This window comes from Tachyglossus aculeatus, chromosome 1, assembly GCF_015852505.1.
Source record: "Tachyglossus aculeatus isolate mTacAcu1 chromosome 1, mTacAcu1.pri, whole genome shotgun sequence".
In the NCBI taxonomy this organism is placed as follows: Eukaryota; Metazoa; Chordata; class Mammalia; order Monotremata; family Tachyglossidae; genus Tachyglossus; species Tachyglossus aculeatus.
Genome location: NC_052066.1, coordinates 77,635,350 through 77,652,110, shown reverse-complemented (window position 1 = coordinate 77,652,110; position 16,761 = coordinate 77,635,350). Strand labels below are relative to the sequence as shown.

The 16,761-nt window shown below is 43.2% G+C and overlaps 1 protein-coding gene across 1 annotated transcript in view; it reads left to right on the top strand.

Annotated features, from left to right (window-relative positions):
• Positions 1–16,761, top strand: part of ARHGEF4 (Rho guanine nucleotide exchange factor 4) — a 473,125-nt gene that overhangs the window by 181,468 nt on the left and 274,896 nt on the right. Inside the window, 1 exon segment of the mRNA XM_038770130.1 lies at positions 6,671–7,009. Within this exon segment, the coding sequence (XP_038626058.1) occupies positions 6,671–7,009 (339 nt within the window).

Genomic DNA, 16,761 nt, shown 5'->3' with positions numbered 1-16,761 from the left:
GTTCCTATGTCACTCACAAGTTCAGCTCTTTGGGGATAATTAAACTCAAAGTTATATGGGGGTTAGACCTCAAGTGATAAGAGTAATAATAATAATTGTAGTATTTATTAAGCACTTACTATGTGTCAAGCACTGTGCTAAGCCCTGGGGTAGATACAAGGTAATTAGGTTGGACACTGTCCCTGTCCCACATAGGGCTCACAGCATTAATCCTCATTTTACAGATGAGGTAACTGAGGCACAGAGAAGTGAAGTGACTTGCCCAAGGTCATATAGCAGACATGTGCACAGCTGGGATTAGAACCCAGGTTCATTCATTCAATCATATTTATTGAACGCTTGAGCTTACTGTGTGCAGCGACGTGTACTAAGTGCTTGGGAAGTACAAGTTGGCAACATATAGAGACGGTCCCTACCCACCAGTGGGCTCACAGTATAGAAGGGGGAGACAGACAACAAAACAGACATATTAACAAAATAAAATAATTAGAATAAACATGTACAAGTAAAATAAATAGAGTAATAAATATGTACAAACATATATACATATATACAGGTGCTGTGGGGAGGGGAAGGAGGTAAGGCGGGGGGGAGGGGGAGGAGGGGAAGAGGAAAGAGGGGGCTCAGTCTGGGAAGGCCTCCTGGAGGAGGTGAGCTCTCAGTAGGGCCTTGAAGGGAGGAAGAAAGCTAGCTTGGTGGATGTGCGGAGGGAGGGCATTCCAGGCCAGGGGGAGGATGTGGGCTGGGGGTCGATGGCGGGACAGACGAGAATGAGGCATGGTGAGGAGATTAGCAGCAGAGGAGCAGAGGTTGCGGGCTGGGCTGGAGAAGGAGAGAAGGGAGGTGAGGTAGGAGGGGGCGAGGTGATGGAGACCCTTGAAGCCGAGGGTGAGGAGTTTTTGCCTCATGCGTAGGTTGATTGGTAGTCACTGGAGATTTTTGAGGAGAGGAGCAACATGCCCAGAGGGTTTCTGGACAAAGACAATCTGGGCAGCGGCGTGAAGTGTGGATTGAAGTGGGGAGACTTCCAGGTCTGTACCCTATCCACTAAGCCACACTGCTTCTCAGTGATCCAAACGAGGTAGGGATTTGAGAGCAACAGAAATCCAGGGAGTGGAGACAAGAACATGGACAGACAGAGAGGGGTAGAGAAAGATGGCCAAGAGATAGTTTGAGAGACAGAGAGGGAGGGTCAGGGAGGGAGAGACACCAACCCACCAACACCAAAGTTCAAACTCATCCAAATGTAGAGAAAAACAAATATAGTACGTTGTACTCCATCAATGCCCAATAATTAACATGGCTCCTCCTCCTACATCAGTACCAATATGGTCATTTTAGAAACAGAAGAGACAGGAGCAATTGAGAGGAAAAAAACTCCACTAGTACAGTTAGTCCCCATGGTGACTGACACAGTTGCCACCCCCTCTGCCAGTGACATGGCCATTTTTTTAATAGCATTTATTAAGCACTTACTATGTGCAAAGCACTGTTCTAAGAGCTGGGGAGGTCCCCTGAGTCTCTCCCACAGATGCAGCAAACACATATAAAGAGTTAGCTGTGCACTTTCTCAAGTTCTTAGTTCAGAGCTCTGTAAAGAATAAGCGTTCAGTAAGCAGCATGACCTAGTGGATAGACCATGGCTGTGGTAGTCAGAAGGTCATGGGTTCTAATCCCAGCTGTGCCACTTGTCTGCTGTGTGATCTTGGGCAAATCACTTCACTTCTCTGTGCCTCAGTTACCTCTTTAAAATGGATATTGAGACTATGAACCCCACATGGGACAATCAATCAATCAATCAATTGTATTGAACGCTTACTGTGTGCAGAGCACTGTACTAAGCGCTTGGGAAGTACAAGTTGGCAACATATAGAGACAGTCCCTGCCCAACAGTGGGCTCACAGGAACTGTGTCCAACTCAATTTGCTTCTGTTCAACCCAGTGCTTAGTATAGTGCCACAGAGTAAGTGCTTAACAAATGTCACAATTATTATTATAATTTTTATTTTGTTTCCTAAACTGGGAGCCAACTGGCCAAATAGAAACATCATGGAATCAATCAATAGTATTTACTGGACCCTTATTCTGTGCAGAGCACTGCACTAAGCATTATGGAACGTACAATAGAGTGAGTAGGCAATCCCTACCCTCAGGTAATAGCTGGCATAAGCAGTAATAGCAGCAGAAGGGGCTGTATTGATTGCCATTTTTCTGCTTCTGTCAGTTCTGCCCTGGACTCCCCAACATCACTGCTGTTATGGCCAAAAGTGCAATTTGGGAGCTTTTTGCAGGAAAATTTTAAGACTGCCCTTCCTAAACCGACAGGAACTCTGGTGGGTTTACTTTAGAAGTAGAACCATAGGTGGAAGAGCTCATTCTATTTTCTGATGGAAGTTCAACAGTCAAGCCAGCACCTATCCTTTTCAAATTAGCGTTACAACATCCTTGCCTTTCTGTAAAAACAGTATCATTTTGCCCAAAGCAGACAATATAGAGAGTTAGCTGTGCACTTTCCCAAACGCTTAGTTCAGGGCTCTGCATAGAGTAAGTGCTCGGTAAGCAGTATGACCTAGTGGATAGAGCCAGCTCAACGAGCCTGGGAGTCAGAAGGACCTGGGTTCAAGTCCTGGCTCTGCCACTTGTCTTCTGTGTGACCTTGGGCAAATCACTTCACTTCTCTGTGCCTCGATTACCACCTCTGTAAAATGTGGATTAATATTGTGAGGTCCAGGTGGGACATGGATGGACTGTGTCTAATCTGATCAACAAATGTGGATTAATATTGTGAGATCCAGGTGGGACATGGACTGTGTCTAATCTGATTAACTTGGATCTGCCCCAATGCTCAGTACAGTGCCTGGCACATAGTAAGCACTTAGCTAATACTATTAAAAGAAAAAAAGAGTACATACCATTGACTGACAGGGAAGAGAGCTGGACAGTGATTGAGGAATGACTCACCCAATCCTAGCATTCCCTAACTCAGAAAAAGTGGGCATATGTAATTCATACTTTGACTGTGAACCCCATGTAGGACAGGGACTGTGTCCAAGCTAATTCACTTGTATTTAGAAAAGCATTTAACATATAGTAAGTGCTTAACAAGTACCATAAGATAAGAAGGATAGTGGAGCAGTGGAATACAAGTGGAAACTACAAATTGGAGTAGAAAAATGCATTTAAACGCAAATTACATTGCTGAAATGGAAGAGAGAGAGAACTAAGCGGTGTACACTGCGCTCTTAGGACCCAAGTGCAATACAACAAATGAATGAATACTACAGTTGAATAAACCCGAAATGAGAGAAAAATCTGTAAACTATTAATTGGCCCAAGTGCCAAACAAGAATGATTGCTTCATTTTTAAGTCTTTTAAAACTCCATCTTGTGGCGGCTGCTCAGATTGCAGACCGTGACTCATACCGTAGTAAAGTTGTTTATAAATAACTGCGATGATCATTTTGCACTTGAATCTCTCTTTGTGGTTTGTAATTAACTAGAGTCCTAGTTAAATTCACCAATCCATCAGCCCCCCCCCCCCCCCCCCCCCCAAAATGTTTATCCTCCTTCCCTCCACTCAAGAGTTTCTTTGGCTCTGGGTTTATGGTGACTTCCAGGCACTTCTAACATTCCCAAAATATGATTTGGGTACTCTATTTGTTTTACTTGTACATATTTACTATTCTATTTATTTTATTTTGTTAATATGTTTTGTTTTGTTGTCTGTCTCCCCCTTCTAGACTGTGAGCCCGCTGTTGGGTAGAGACCGTCTCTGTATGTTGCCAACGTGTACTTCCCAAGTGCTTAGTACAGTGCTCTGCACACAGTAAGCACTCAATAAATACGATTGAATGAATGAATAAATGTACTTCCCAAGCGCTTAGTACAGTGCTCTGCACACAGTAAGTGCTCAATAAATACGATTGAATGAATGAATGAATGATGGCAGATCAGAAATTTGGGGGCTAATTCTGCCCCATTCTCTGCTACCAGTCAGTGTCCAATTCAGGGTAAAGACCTTTGATCTGCAAAGGTCTTGGTTTTACCACCTGGTAAAATGAAGGTGGTGATATAGCATGAGATGCATCCTGACCCAGTGGAAAGGGCATGAACCTTGAAGCCAGAGGATCTGTGTTCTAATCCTGGCTCTTGCCAAGTGCTACCAGTGTGAGCTTGGGCAGCAGTTTCCATACTGGTAAAATGGGGATTCAATACCTGTTGTCCCTCCTACTTAAACTCTGAGCACCTGGTGGAAGAGGGATTGTGTCCAACCTGATTATCTTATATGTACCCTAGCACCTAGTACAGTACTTGGCACAGATTAAGTGTTTAACAAACACCACAACTTTAAGTGCCATGTAGGTGAGAAAGTGTGGAATAAAATCTTTCTTCATGAGTTGGAAAGCTCCTTGCTAATGTTATGGCCCTGAGAGGTCTTTGTTCAGTGTCAATATAGTTTGAGATGTCTTTTACAAGTGGGAATATTTTCATTTCATTTTCATTCTCCCTCTCCCGTTAGACTGGGAGTCCCATGTGGAACAGGGACCGTGTCTGACCTTGTATCTTCCCCAGAGCTTTGTACAGTGTTTGTCCCAAAATATCACCGTATACTAAAATCGTTATTATTATTATTTCACTTAAAGCATAGAATTAAGACGTGAGGAAATCTACTTCCTTTGGAGAAACTCACCCCAATTTATACCCAGGGCAGATTCTTGGTCCAAACTTGGTTAATAAATATCTGACACTTAAATTTGAGATATCAGAAAATAAAATTTCACATCCCTGGAAAAATGAAATGGCTTTGAATGAGAGAAGAGCCCACAATATTCCCAGTTGAATTTGGAACAATGCCTTAAGTACAAATTCTACAGAAAAAAAAATCAGAGTACTCTTTACTACACAGCCTGGAGTTTACCCTATATGCCCTTAACACTTCTATCCAATTCATTTATTGGTTCTGAGCTGAGATACTTTTGGAATTGTGTTCATCTACTCAGACATGAAAACAAATCAGACCTGATCTATTCCTCCCTGTCTGTGAATCCCTTTATCTGGGAACCCTCAGAGAATATGGGACTCTTTAGAACAGGGCTAAATTATGTCATCCTCCGTAACACCAGACTATCCTGAAACTTGCCTTGTCCTCTGAGAAGATCAAAGCCCTTTGGTGGCATTTTGCATTATTCATCGTTACAGCACTTGGAGAGGAAGGAAAGGGGCAGACAGAGGAGTAGTATCTCCTCTTCAAAGTCAGGAACAAAGAGATAGTGTAGTTCACCCTGGATCTTTACAGCTATTCTGCAGCTGGTGAGTTCAAGGAAATCTTCTGATTCCCAAGGCTGCAGTGCTCTTCAATCAATCAATTGTATTTCTTATTAGTGGTATTTATCGATAACTTACTGTGTGCAGAGGACTGTACTATGCACTTGAGGTAGTATAATATGACAGTAGACACCTTCCCAGTATTTAATGAGTGCTTGCTGTGTGCAGAGCACTGTACTAAGTACTTATGAGTACTTTGCAACAGAGCTGATAGACATGTTCCCTTCCCACAAGGAGCTTTCTCTTTTGAACCAAGTCAATCAATCAGTCAGTGGTATTTATTGAGTACTTACTGTGTTCAGACCATTGTACTAAGCACTTAGGAGAGTATATAGGGAACCACATAGTACTAAAATAGGTGTAAACCATGCTATTCAGCTTAACTACACAATCCTGCTACTAACAGTCAAGTGGGAAGTTGACTTTTTATTATCCATGCTAATTAAGAGCCAATGGGCCAGTCTTCTAACTCAATCCAAGGAATACGTTCCCCGTTTGAAAAACATGAGAATGAAGTTTCTTGTTATTCAGCTTCTCCAAGCGGTAGTGAAAAGTAAATCTAGAATGTCAAAGCAAGAACTGTACTAGCCTGGGAGAACTGATTTGTACTCCTTGCTTGGCAAACATTGCATTAGCCCAGCACCTTTCCACTATTGGCACTCACAGGAGGCTAATGAGACAATGAACAATTGAGCCCGCCGGCTAGTTACTCAGTCTTTCTGTATTGATGTCTCTCCAAGTGGTAAAGAGGGAATGATAGAAACCCTCTTAGACACTCTCCCCTCCACTGCATTTTCCCACATTAGACAATTAGGTTTTAGTTCTCAGTTAAGGACCCATAAAAGCTATTTTGCTCCATGTTGCAATTACCCACCCAGGATTGCAAAAAAAGCAAAACAGTGTTCTGGAACCAGATAAAAGAAATATCACTCTCCTTGTCGCTAGATCCTACACTTCAAGTGCTTTGAAATTTCTGGGTGGTCAGACATGCTGGGAAGGTCTGTTACCAGGAATTGGTGGGAAAAGAGTAGTGGGGAAGACAAATTCTAGTGAGGATTGAAAAGGAGGTGACTTGGAAGGAAAGAGGTCAAAGAGAAAACAACTTTTCCAAACCACCGGGACCTTAACATCCTGGTGGTGACTGAACAGAGTCCAATAAACCCCTGTTTTGGGTTGTATCTGGAGAAGGGAGGCCTGGGGGTCAGGGTAACGATGGATGAGGAAGATTGTCCTGAGTTTATCTCCAAGGCAACCAAAAATGCTGAGTGGCAGCCAGTGGCTCTGAGCTCAGTATTCACTGTTCAATGTTACATCCATGTGTTTTCACCTGATGCTTGTGTAACAGGACTCTAATCTGCCAAACCAAACACCACCCGAAAAGAGACCCAGTGACAAACACACTTTCCATCGCAAGAAGAGGTCCCCTCAGACAGCAACCCCACCGAGGCCATTCTCCAACATTGAGAGCATCTCCTGGACCTGCCCCTTCCTGGGCCCTGAGGGAGCCCTGCCAGAACTACCGCCACCCCCACCGCCTCCACAGACCACGAGGGCCAAGCTGAACTTCAAACGGTCCAGCTTTGATGACCTGTGGATGGAGAGGAATCGGAAAAGAAAACACAAGAAGGAAGCCCAGTCAGAAGTGGGCACGCAAGCGGGGACCCTGCCCAAGGATCTGGTAAAAGTAAGGAATTTGCAGCCATACTTCTACCTGTCTGGCTTTATGTCACTCCTCTGCAGCTTCATTTTTTTTTTTTCTACTGTCACCTTCCATCTTCTTCCAGCTGTATCTTGTTTTCTCCATTCTGGCTTTGCGAAAGATGTCCACCAGCTGAGCTTCCCATAGCTGCGTCTTTGCAGGGAGAGTCTTCTTGGGGTTGTGCATTGTCATGATTTTGGGATAATACTGTTCTTTCTCTGTTATTGGACTACCCCTGGCAAGACAATCCATTCCTTACTCATGTATGTGCGCATCAGGCTCCAGGAAGGAAGCAAGAGGGCTGAGAGACATTTCACTTTCCCCACTGGGGAGTCTTGTTCATTAATTCTAAGGTTAGGAATAAGCAAAGACATGGGAGACATCCTGATTCGCTGTCTTCAACAGCCTAAGAGATAATCAAGAACTGCCTTCTTACTGCACAGCCTGAGGGCTTAAAGGATGAACATTTGGATAATTTAAGGAAACAAAATGGAGGAATTTAGGAATGGGTGTCTACCAAAAATTGGGCCTATTTAGTGAATAAAATTAATATGCTCAATACATACTCACAAATGAAGTACTTTCTTGCCCAATAAAGTTCTCTCCAGGGAAGAGGTGATCCTGGTGGCTGTATTTCTCTCTTCTACACCTGTATCATATTTTCAGAAGTGCTAAATGTTTCCATGAAGAAAGAGTACTATGTGTTAACTTAAGTGTTAAATGTGTTCTTCTTAAAAGGAAGTGGAAAATGCAGAGTCTTTCCTATTCATTCCCTAGTTGTGTTTTAAGCACTCAGTGAAAAAATATGCAACTCACTAAAAAACATCCCAAAATATTTTGCTGCCTCAGGTGGCACCTGGTAGTCTCTGTACACATTTACCAGGCTACAGTGACCTTAAATGGAACTGTGGGAGTCCAAATCAAGCTGTGTGTGTGTATGACTGTTAAGTGTGGGTTTCATTTCAAAGATGCTCTATCCGTGCAAACTAAAAGGTTCCATCTCTTTTCTGGGAGACAGATTCAACTAGAAAAATAACACTAAAGGAAATAATGGAAGGGCAAAATCAGTCAATAGCATTCATTGAGCACTTACTGTGTGCAGAGCATTGTACTAAATAGGACAGTACAACAGAGTTGGTGGACATGTTCACTGACCACAAGGAGCCTACATTCTAGAGAGGAAGACTGACATTAAAATAAATTACTGATATGTACATAGGTGCTGTGGGGTTGAGAGTGGGGTGACTATCAAGTATTTAAGTGTTCAGATCCAATCTAGACTGTGAACCTGTTGTTGGGTAGGGACCATCTCTATGTGTTGCCAATTTGTACTTCCCAAGTGCTTAGTACAGTGCTCTGCACAGAGTAAGCGCTCAATAATTACAAATGAATGAATGAAATGCATAGAGGACACGGAAGGGAGAGGGAGTAGAGGAAATAAGGACTAAGTCAGGGAAAGCCTTTTGCAGATGTGATTTTTAATAAGCTTTGAAGGTGAGAGAATAACAGTCTGTTGTATATGAAGGGAGAGAAGAGTTCCAGGCTAGAGGAAGGATGTTGGCGAGGAGTCAGCTATGAGGTAGACAAGATCGAAGTACCGGGAGTAGGATGACTTTAAAGGAGTGAAGCATGTAGGTTGATTTGTGATAGGAAATCAACAGTGTTAAATAGGAGGGGGTGAACTGACTGAGTGCTATATAGCTGATGGTCAGGAGTTTTTGCTTGATGATGAGGTGGATGGGCAACTACCTGAGGTTCTTGTGGAGTGGGGAGATATGAACTGAGCATGGTTTTAGAAAAATAATCTGGGCAGCAGAGTAAAGTATAAACTGAGGAAGGGAGTGTCACCAAGGAGGCTAATGAAATAATCAAGGCAGGATATGATAAGTGTTTGGATCAACATGGTAGCAGTTTGGATTCATTCTTTCAATCAGTTGTATTTCATTCAATCGTTATTTATTGAACACTTACTGTGTGCACAGCACTGTACTAAGTGCTTGGAAAGTACAATTCAGCAACAGAGACAGTACCTACCCAATAACGGGCTCACAGTCTAGAATGTGTATTTATTGAACACTTACTGTGTACAGAGCACTGTACTAAGTACTTGGGAGAGTACAATATAACAATAAACAGACACATTCCCTGCCCACAACGAGCTTACAGTCTAGAGGAGAGACAGGCATAATATCAATAAATAAATTACATATATGTACATAAGAGCTGTGGTGCTGGGAGGGGAGCTGAATAAAGGGAGCAAGTCAGGGCAACACAGAAGGAAGTTGCAGAAGGGAGAAGGAGAAAAGAAAAGGAGGGCTTAGTTAGGGAAGGCCTCTTGGAGCAGATATGTACCTTCATTAAGGCTTTGAAGTGGGGGAGAGAAATTGTCTGTTGGATTTGAGAAGGGAGGGCGTTCCAGGCCAGAGGGAGGTCATGAGTGAGGGGTCAGCAGTGAGATAGATGAGATCGAGGTACGGTGAGAAGGTTAGGATTAGAGGAGTGAAGTGTGTGTGTTGTTTTAGTAGAAGTGTAGAAAGGTTAGGTAGGAGGGGGCAAGGAAATTGAGTGCTTTAATTCCAATGGTGAGTTTTTGAGGTGGAGGTAGATGGGAAACCACTGGAGTTTCTTTAAGTGTGGAGAAACATGTCCTGAAGGTTTTTGTAGAAAAATGATCTGGGCAGTAGAGTGAAGTATCGACTGGGTGAAAAAGAAAGGGTGGATTTTAGTGATGTTGCAAATGTGGAACCAATAAGATTAGGTGACATTGAATATGTGGATAGAATGAAAGAGATGAATTGAGGGTTGTGCCATTGTTAAGCGTTTAGAGGATGATGGTGTTGTCTACATTGATGGGAAATTCATGGGGAGGACAGGGTTTGGTGGGAAGATGAGGAGTTCTGTTCTGGACATGTCAGTTTTGAGCTGTCAGTGGGACATCCAAATGGAGGTGTCCTGAAGACAGGAGAAAATACAAGATTTCAGAGGAGAGAGGTAGGGGCTGGAGAGGAAGATTTGGAAATCATCTGCCTAGAGATGGAAGTTGAAGCCATGGTAGTGAATGAGTCTGCCTGGTTGATCTATAGCTTTTGGCTATCTCAGCCTTCTCTGGAGGATTAGCTAAATTCCTGGAATTTCAGTTTAAAAGGAGAATTCTCATTTATAAACCAAAGTATAGTTACCATCATTGTTTGTTTATAGAGGGAATTACAACATTCCTATTGATCTGAGTCTCCAGGGGCCGGGATTTCCATATGCATGTTCCCGTGCCGAAAAAAAAAATCCCTTCCTCCATCCACAGGGGTAAAATTCTGTTAAGTACAGAACTGGTAACAAACTCAGAGGCAGCACAATCATTAAAGAAGGTGTAGGGCAGGAGCAGAGCAGGGACGAGAAGGGAAGAGTTGGCTGGTGGTTAACTGCCATAATAATTATGGACTTTTACAGTGGAGAAGCACTGTACTAAGCACTGGGGGAGATGAGAGATAATCAGACTGGTTTGTGCCCCCAATCTAACAGGCACAGAGAGCATGGCTAGCCTATTTTACAGATTCATTCATTCAGTCGTTTGTATTGAGCGCTTACTGTGTGCAGAGCACTGTACTAAGTACTTGGGAAGTACAAGTTGTCAACATATAGAGTCGGTCCCTACCCAACAACGGGCTCACAGTCTAGAAGGGAGAGACAGACAATAAACAAAACATGTGGACAGGTTTCAAGTCATCAGAACAAAAAGAATTAAAGCTAAATGCATATCATTAACAAAATAAAGAGAATAGTAAATATGTACAAGATCAAGATCGAGGACCTGAGGCCCAGAGGGGTTAAGTGATTTGCCATAGGTCACACAGCCGGGCAGAAGCAGAGTGGTAGCTGAGTCCTCCCATCAGCCTCCACCACAATGAGGAGTCAGTCAGCATAGCCTGTGTGTGAGTCAGAGTTATCTGAGGACATGTACCTCTCCAGTAGGGTGTATTCTTGGCAGTGGGAATTAAAGTGAGAAACCTCTTCATCTGTCACTCTAGGATTAATACAGGATCCAAGCCCTACACTATTTCATATCCCTCTCAGCATTGAATTGTCCGTGTTTAAGTCCTTCATTGATGGGAGGCAGGACCCTCTCTTGGCCAGGCCAGTGTTTTGAACTCTAGGCACGTCTCTTGTCATTGATTAATATTATAAACTTGGAAAACTGTAGTTTCTCTTCCATCACATTTAGTTTTCCTTCTTGGCTCTTCTACTAATTCTAGGAGGTTACCTCCACCTGCCAATTGAGGGTGTGTCCTGGGGATTATTGAAGTTAATAGTTCTAATCCTATCGCTCCACCTATTCATGAGATCAAGTTTGTTGATTTTTAATTAATGCTGCAAAGAGAGGTGCTGTTGAGAGGCAAGGCTATTGGTTTTTTAAAAAAAAACATAGAATGATTCATGAAACATAGACTAAAGATTCAAACTGTGAACTGTAGTCTTTAGGAATATTATATGGCTCTTGTTTACCTCCTTCCTCCTGCCTGAACCTCCTTTCCCCTTCATCTCTGAAACCAAGCTCTCCATCTTCAAAGCCCTACTAAAATCGTATCTCTTCCAAGAAGTCTTCCCTCACCAGTCTATCATATCCCCATCCAATTTTCCCTCCCTACTGATAGAGCCTAGGTTCCCTGGCTCTCAGGCCCGTGCTCTTTCCACTCAGCCAGGCTGCTTCTGAGCATGTGTGATACTAGGATTTCTCAAAAGCATTTATGAACAGGCCCAAATAGTTGCTATGCTATTCTCCAAGAAAGAGGTAAAGTAATTACTCTGTAAAGACCCAACATTGATTCTAATCATGATTATAAATGTCAGTGTATAGCAAATTCATATTTATTGGGCTTGAAAGCATTAATGTGCTAATAGGTTTCTAAACCAATTTCTTGGTAAGGAAATATAATTGGCTGACCACTAAACAATCTTGCTACATGTGAATCCTTCAACCCTCAAAATGTTTGAGTCTGTCATGCATTCCAGCTGAACATATTTTTACAAACTCACCGTGGCTCAGTGGAAAGAGCATGAGATTTGGAGTCAGAGTTCATGGGTTCAAATCCTGGCTCGGCCACTTGTCAGCTGTGTGACTTTGGGCAAGTCACTTCACTTCTCTGTGCCTCAGTTACCTCATCTGGAAAATGGAGATTGAGAGCCCCCCGTGGGACAACCTGGTCACTGTGTTACCTCCCCAGCACTTAGAGCAGTGCTTTGCACATAGTAAGCACTTAATGCCATCATCATTATTATTATTAAACTTACACATTCCATTGCATCCTTCCTGCTCTGATCCATGAGGCAGCCTGGATTCCCCTCTTTGTTATCTGCCAACTCTCTCTCACAGACCAAACATACACACACATATGCATCAAAACACATACGAACATGCACAAACACATACCTGTGCATTCTCTCTCTCTCTCTCTCTCTCTCTCTCTCTCTCCCTCTCCCTCTCCCTCTCCCTCTCCCTCTCCCTCTCCCTCTCCCTCTCCCTCCCCCTCCCCCTCCCCCTCCCCCTCCCCCTCTCCCCCCCTCCCCCTCTCCCTCCCCCTCTCCCTCTCCCTCTTACAGTCATCACTCTGAAACTGCAGGAAAACTGAGAGAGGACCCAGGATGAGAAGAGTGGTTTCCCAGAATATTCAGCATAGTCTAGTATAGAACATGGGCCTGGGAAGTCAGAAGGACCTGGGTTCTAATCCCAGCCCGGCCACTTGTCTGCTGTGTGATGTTGGGCAAATCACTTCATTTCTCTGTGCCTCAGTTACCTCATCTGTAAAATAAAATTATTTTAACCTGATTATTTTATAAGCTACCCCAGTGCTTAACATACACATATATTTAAATTATATATTACAAATATTCATTTATATTAGCATCTGTCTCCCCCTCTAGAGAGTAAACTTGCTGTGGGCAGGGAATATATCTGCCAACTCTGTTGTATTGAACTCTTCCAAGCACTTAGTATAGTGGTCTCAAATAGTAAGCACTAGGAGATATCACTGATAATTAATGATGCAGGGGCAGTAGTGCTCTGATGGGCCTTGGACTGTGCAATGTAATGAGTCCCAGCCAAAGGTTCACCCTGTCTCTAAACTGACACTTCTGATTCTTCATCTAGACTAGCTAGGGGCATGGTGAGCTTCTCAGATCTGGAAAGGGAGCATCACAATGGGAAAAGGACAGTCCACTCCCTTTGGATGGCAAAAACACGAATGTTCAATCAATCAATCATATTTATTGAGAGCTTACTGTGTGGAGAACACTGCATTAAGTGCTTGGGAGAGTACAGTGTAACAAAGTAGGTAGACATCCATACAATAGTATTTACTGAACACTTACTGTATGCAAAGCACTGTACTAAGCTCTTGGGAGAGTACAGTATAACAATGAACAGACACAATCTGCCCACAAGTTTACAGTCTAGAGGGGGTGACAGGCATTAATATAAATAAATAAATAATAACACATTCCCGGCCCACAGTGATTTTACAATCAATCATATTGACTACGTACTGTGTGCAGAACACTACACTAAGTCCTTAGGAGAGTACAATATAACAGAGTTGGTGGACACCTTCCTTGCCGACAATGAGCTTACAATCAATCAGTCATATTTACTGGGTATTTACTGTGTGCAGAGCACTGTACTAAGTGCTTAGGGGAGTACAGTACAACAGAGTTGGTAGGCAAGTTCCCTGCCCAAAGGAGTTTGCCATCTAAAGGGGGAAACAGACATTAATGTAAATAAATAACAGATATGTACATGAGTGCTTTGGGGCTGAGGGTTGGGTGAAAGGGATGCAAATTCAAGTGAAAGGGTGACAAAGAGGGAGTGGGAGTAGGGGAAATGAGAGTTTAGTCGGGGAATATAGCTTGGAGGTCATGTGCTTTTAATAAGGCTTTGAAGGTGGAGAGAGTGATTGACTGTGGGATACAATGGGGAAGCTAGTTCCAGGCCAGAGGCTGGAAATAGCAGCATTTTACAGCCAGTGTTTAGTGCTCTTTGCATACCCCATTGAAGGATTAGTTGATTTTTCAGCCCAAGAGAGATGCTGCCCTCTGGCCACCTCTGCAGCTTTCTGAGATCCAGCCTGAAGGAGTACAGCCCCCATTAACCTGCCTCCATAATACACTCATTGTCCTATTTGTTAATCAATCAATGAATGATAATTACTGAGAGTTTATTATGTGTAGAACACCATACTAAATGCTTTGCAGAGTACCATAGAGCAAATAGACAAGTTCCCCACCTCTGGCTCACACCTTGCCTCTGGCCTGGAACGACCTTCCTCCTCCTATGGGACAGACAAGTAGTCTCCACCACTTCAAAGCCTTATTGAAGGCCCATCTCCTCCAAGAGGCCTTCCCTGACTAAGCCCTCCTTTCCTCATCTCCCACTCCCTTCTATGTCACCCTGATTTACTTCCTTTATTCATCCCCTCTACCATCCTCACAGTACTTAATTATAATGATGGCATTTGTTAAGCACTTACTATGTGCCAAGCACTGTTCTAAGTGCTGGGAGGATACAAGGTAGTCAGGTTGTCCCACATGGGGCTCACAGTCTTAATCCCCATTTTCCAGAGAGGGAACTGAGGCACAGAGAAGCTAAGTGACTTGCCCAAAGTCACAGAGCTGACAAGTGGCATAGCTGGGATTAGAATCCATGACCTCTGACTTCCAAGCCCATGCTCTTTCCTCTGAGCCACACTGCTTCTTCTGTACAAATCTGTACTTTATTACTATTAATATCTGACTGGCCCTGTAGACTGTAAGCTCATTGTGAGCAGGGAATGTGTCCATTTATAGTTGAATGTTTCTCTCCTAAGCACTTAGTGCAGTACTCTGCACACAGTAAGCTCTCAATAAATACGATTGACGGACTGACTGACTGACTGATTTCAAGAGCTGGCAACCTAGTCATTTTTTTAATGGTACTTTACTTGTTAAACACTTACTATGTGACAAGCAGTGTACCAACCAAGATCCAAGATAATCAAGTTGGAAACAATCCCTGTCCCACCTGGGCTCACTCTAAATAGGAAGAAATTTAATCCCCATTTTACAGATGAGGAAACTGATGCACATTGAAGTTAACTGACTTGCTCAAGTTCACAAAGCAGACAAGTGGCAGAGCTAGGATTAGAGCCCATGTACTAGTCTGTCTCCCAAGCCCATGCTCTTTCCATGCTGCTTCCATGCTGCAGTTGAGCACTTACTATCGATCAGTGGTATTTACTGAATGCTTAATAAATGCAAGACACTGTACTGTGCACTTGGGAGAGTATTATGTGCCAAGCACTGTCCTAAGTCTTGGAGTAGACATATGCAATCAGATCAGACACAGTTCCTGTCCCACATGGGGCTGGTTTTCTGTGCAGGGTAACTCACTCACCTTAGGTCCCACACAAAAATGCAAAGTACTGAGAGGCTCGATAATTCATTCATTCATTCATTCATTCAATCGTATTTATTGAGCGCTTGCTGTGTGCAGAGCACTGTACTAAGCACTTGGGAAATACAAGTTGGCAACATATAGAGACAGTCCCTACCCAACAACGGGCTCACATTCTAGAAGGGGGAGACAAACAACAAAACAAAGCATGTAGACAGGTGTCAAAATCATCAGAACAAATAGAATTATAGCTATATGCACATCATTAACAAAATAAAGAGAATAGTAAATGTGCACAAGTGAAATAGAGTAATAAATCTGTACAAATATATACAAGTGCTGTGGGGAGGGGAAGGAGGTAGGGTCGGGGGGATGGGGAGGAAGAGAGGAAAAAGGGGGCTCAGTCTGGGAAGGCCTCCTGGAGGTGGTGAGCTCTCAGTAGGGCTTTGAAGGGAGGAAGAGAGCTAGCTAGTGTCGGAAATGCTTCTCTTTCTTTGTCTGACATACCTTGTTTACAGTGGCAGGCATGAAGTCTATTGGTTTCCATTGGTCTGTTCTAGCCAGTTCTCACGGTCAGTATTGAGTTTTGTATAATTGGATTTCACTACCCAGGGCATTATGTAAAGATTATACTATTTGAAGGGAGCAGAGACTGGGTCTATTTATTGTTATATTGTATTCTCCTAAGCGCTCAGTACAGTCCTCTGCACACAGTAAGCACTCAATAAATTTGATTAACAGGAGGTAGTTTGTGTCCCAGATTTAGCAGTGACAAGTCCTCAGGAAGAGTAACTGGAGCAACATTCTTCTTAAGCACCAATCCGCTGTAGCCCTATCGTCTCTTGTTAGTAGTATTTGTTAAGCACTCACTAGGGTTCGTGCACTGTTCTAATCTCTGGGGTAGAAGCAGCGTGGCATAGTGGAAAGAGCCCGGGCTTGGAAGTCAGAGGTCATGGGTTCCAATCCCAGCTCCACCACTTGTCAGCTGTGTGACTTTGGGAAAGTCACTTAACTTCTCTGGGCCTCAGTTACCTCATCTGTAAAATGGGGATTAAGACTGTAAACCCCAAGTGGGACATCCTGATAACCTTGTATCCATCCCAGTTATTAGAACAGTGCTTGGCACATAGTAAGAGCTTAACAAATACCATTATTATTTATTATTATTATTTATTTATTATTAGATGCAAGTTAATCAGGTCAGATAAAGTCTCAGTCCAACATGGGACGCACAGTCAAGTAAGAGGGAGAATCCGAATTGAGTACCCAATTTACAATTGAGGAAACGGAGGCCAAGAGAAGTAAGGCTATTTGCCCAGTC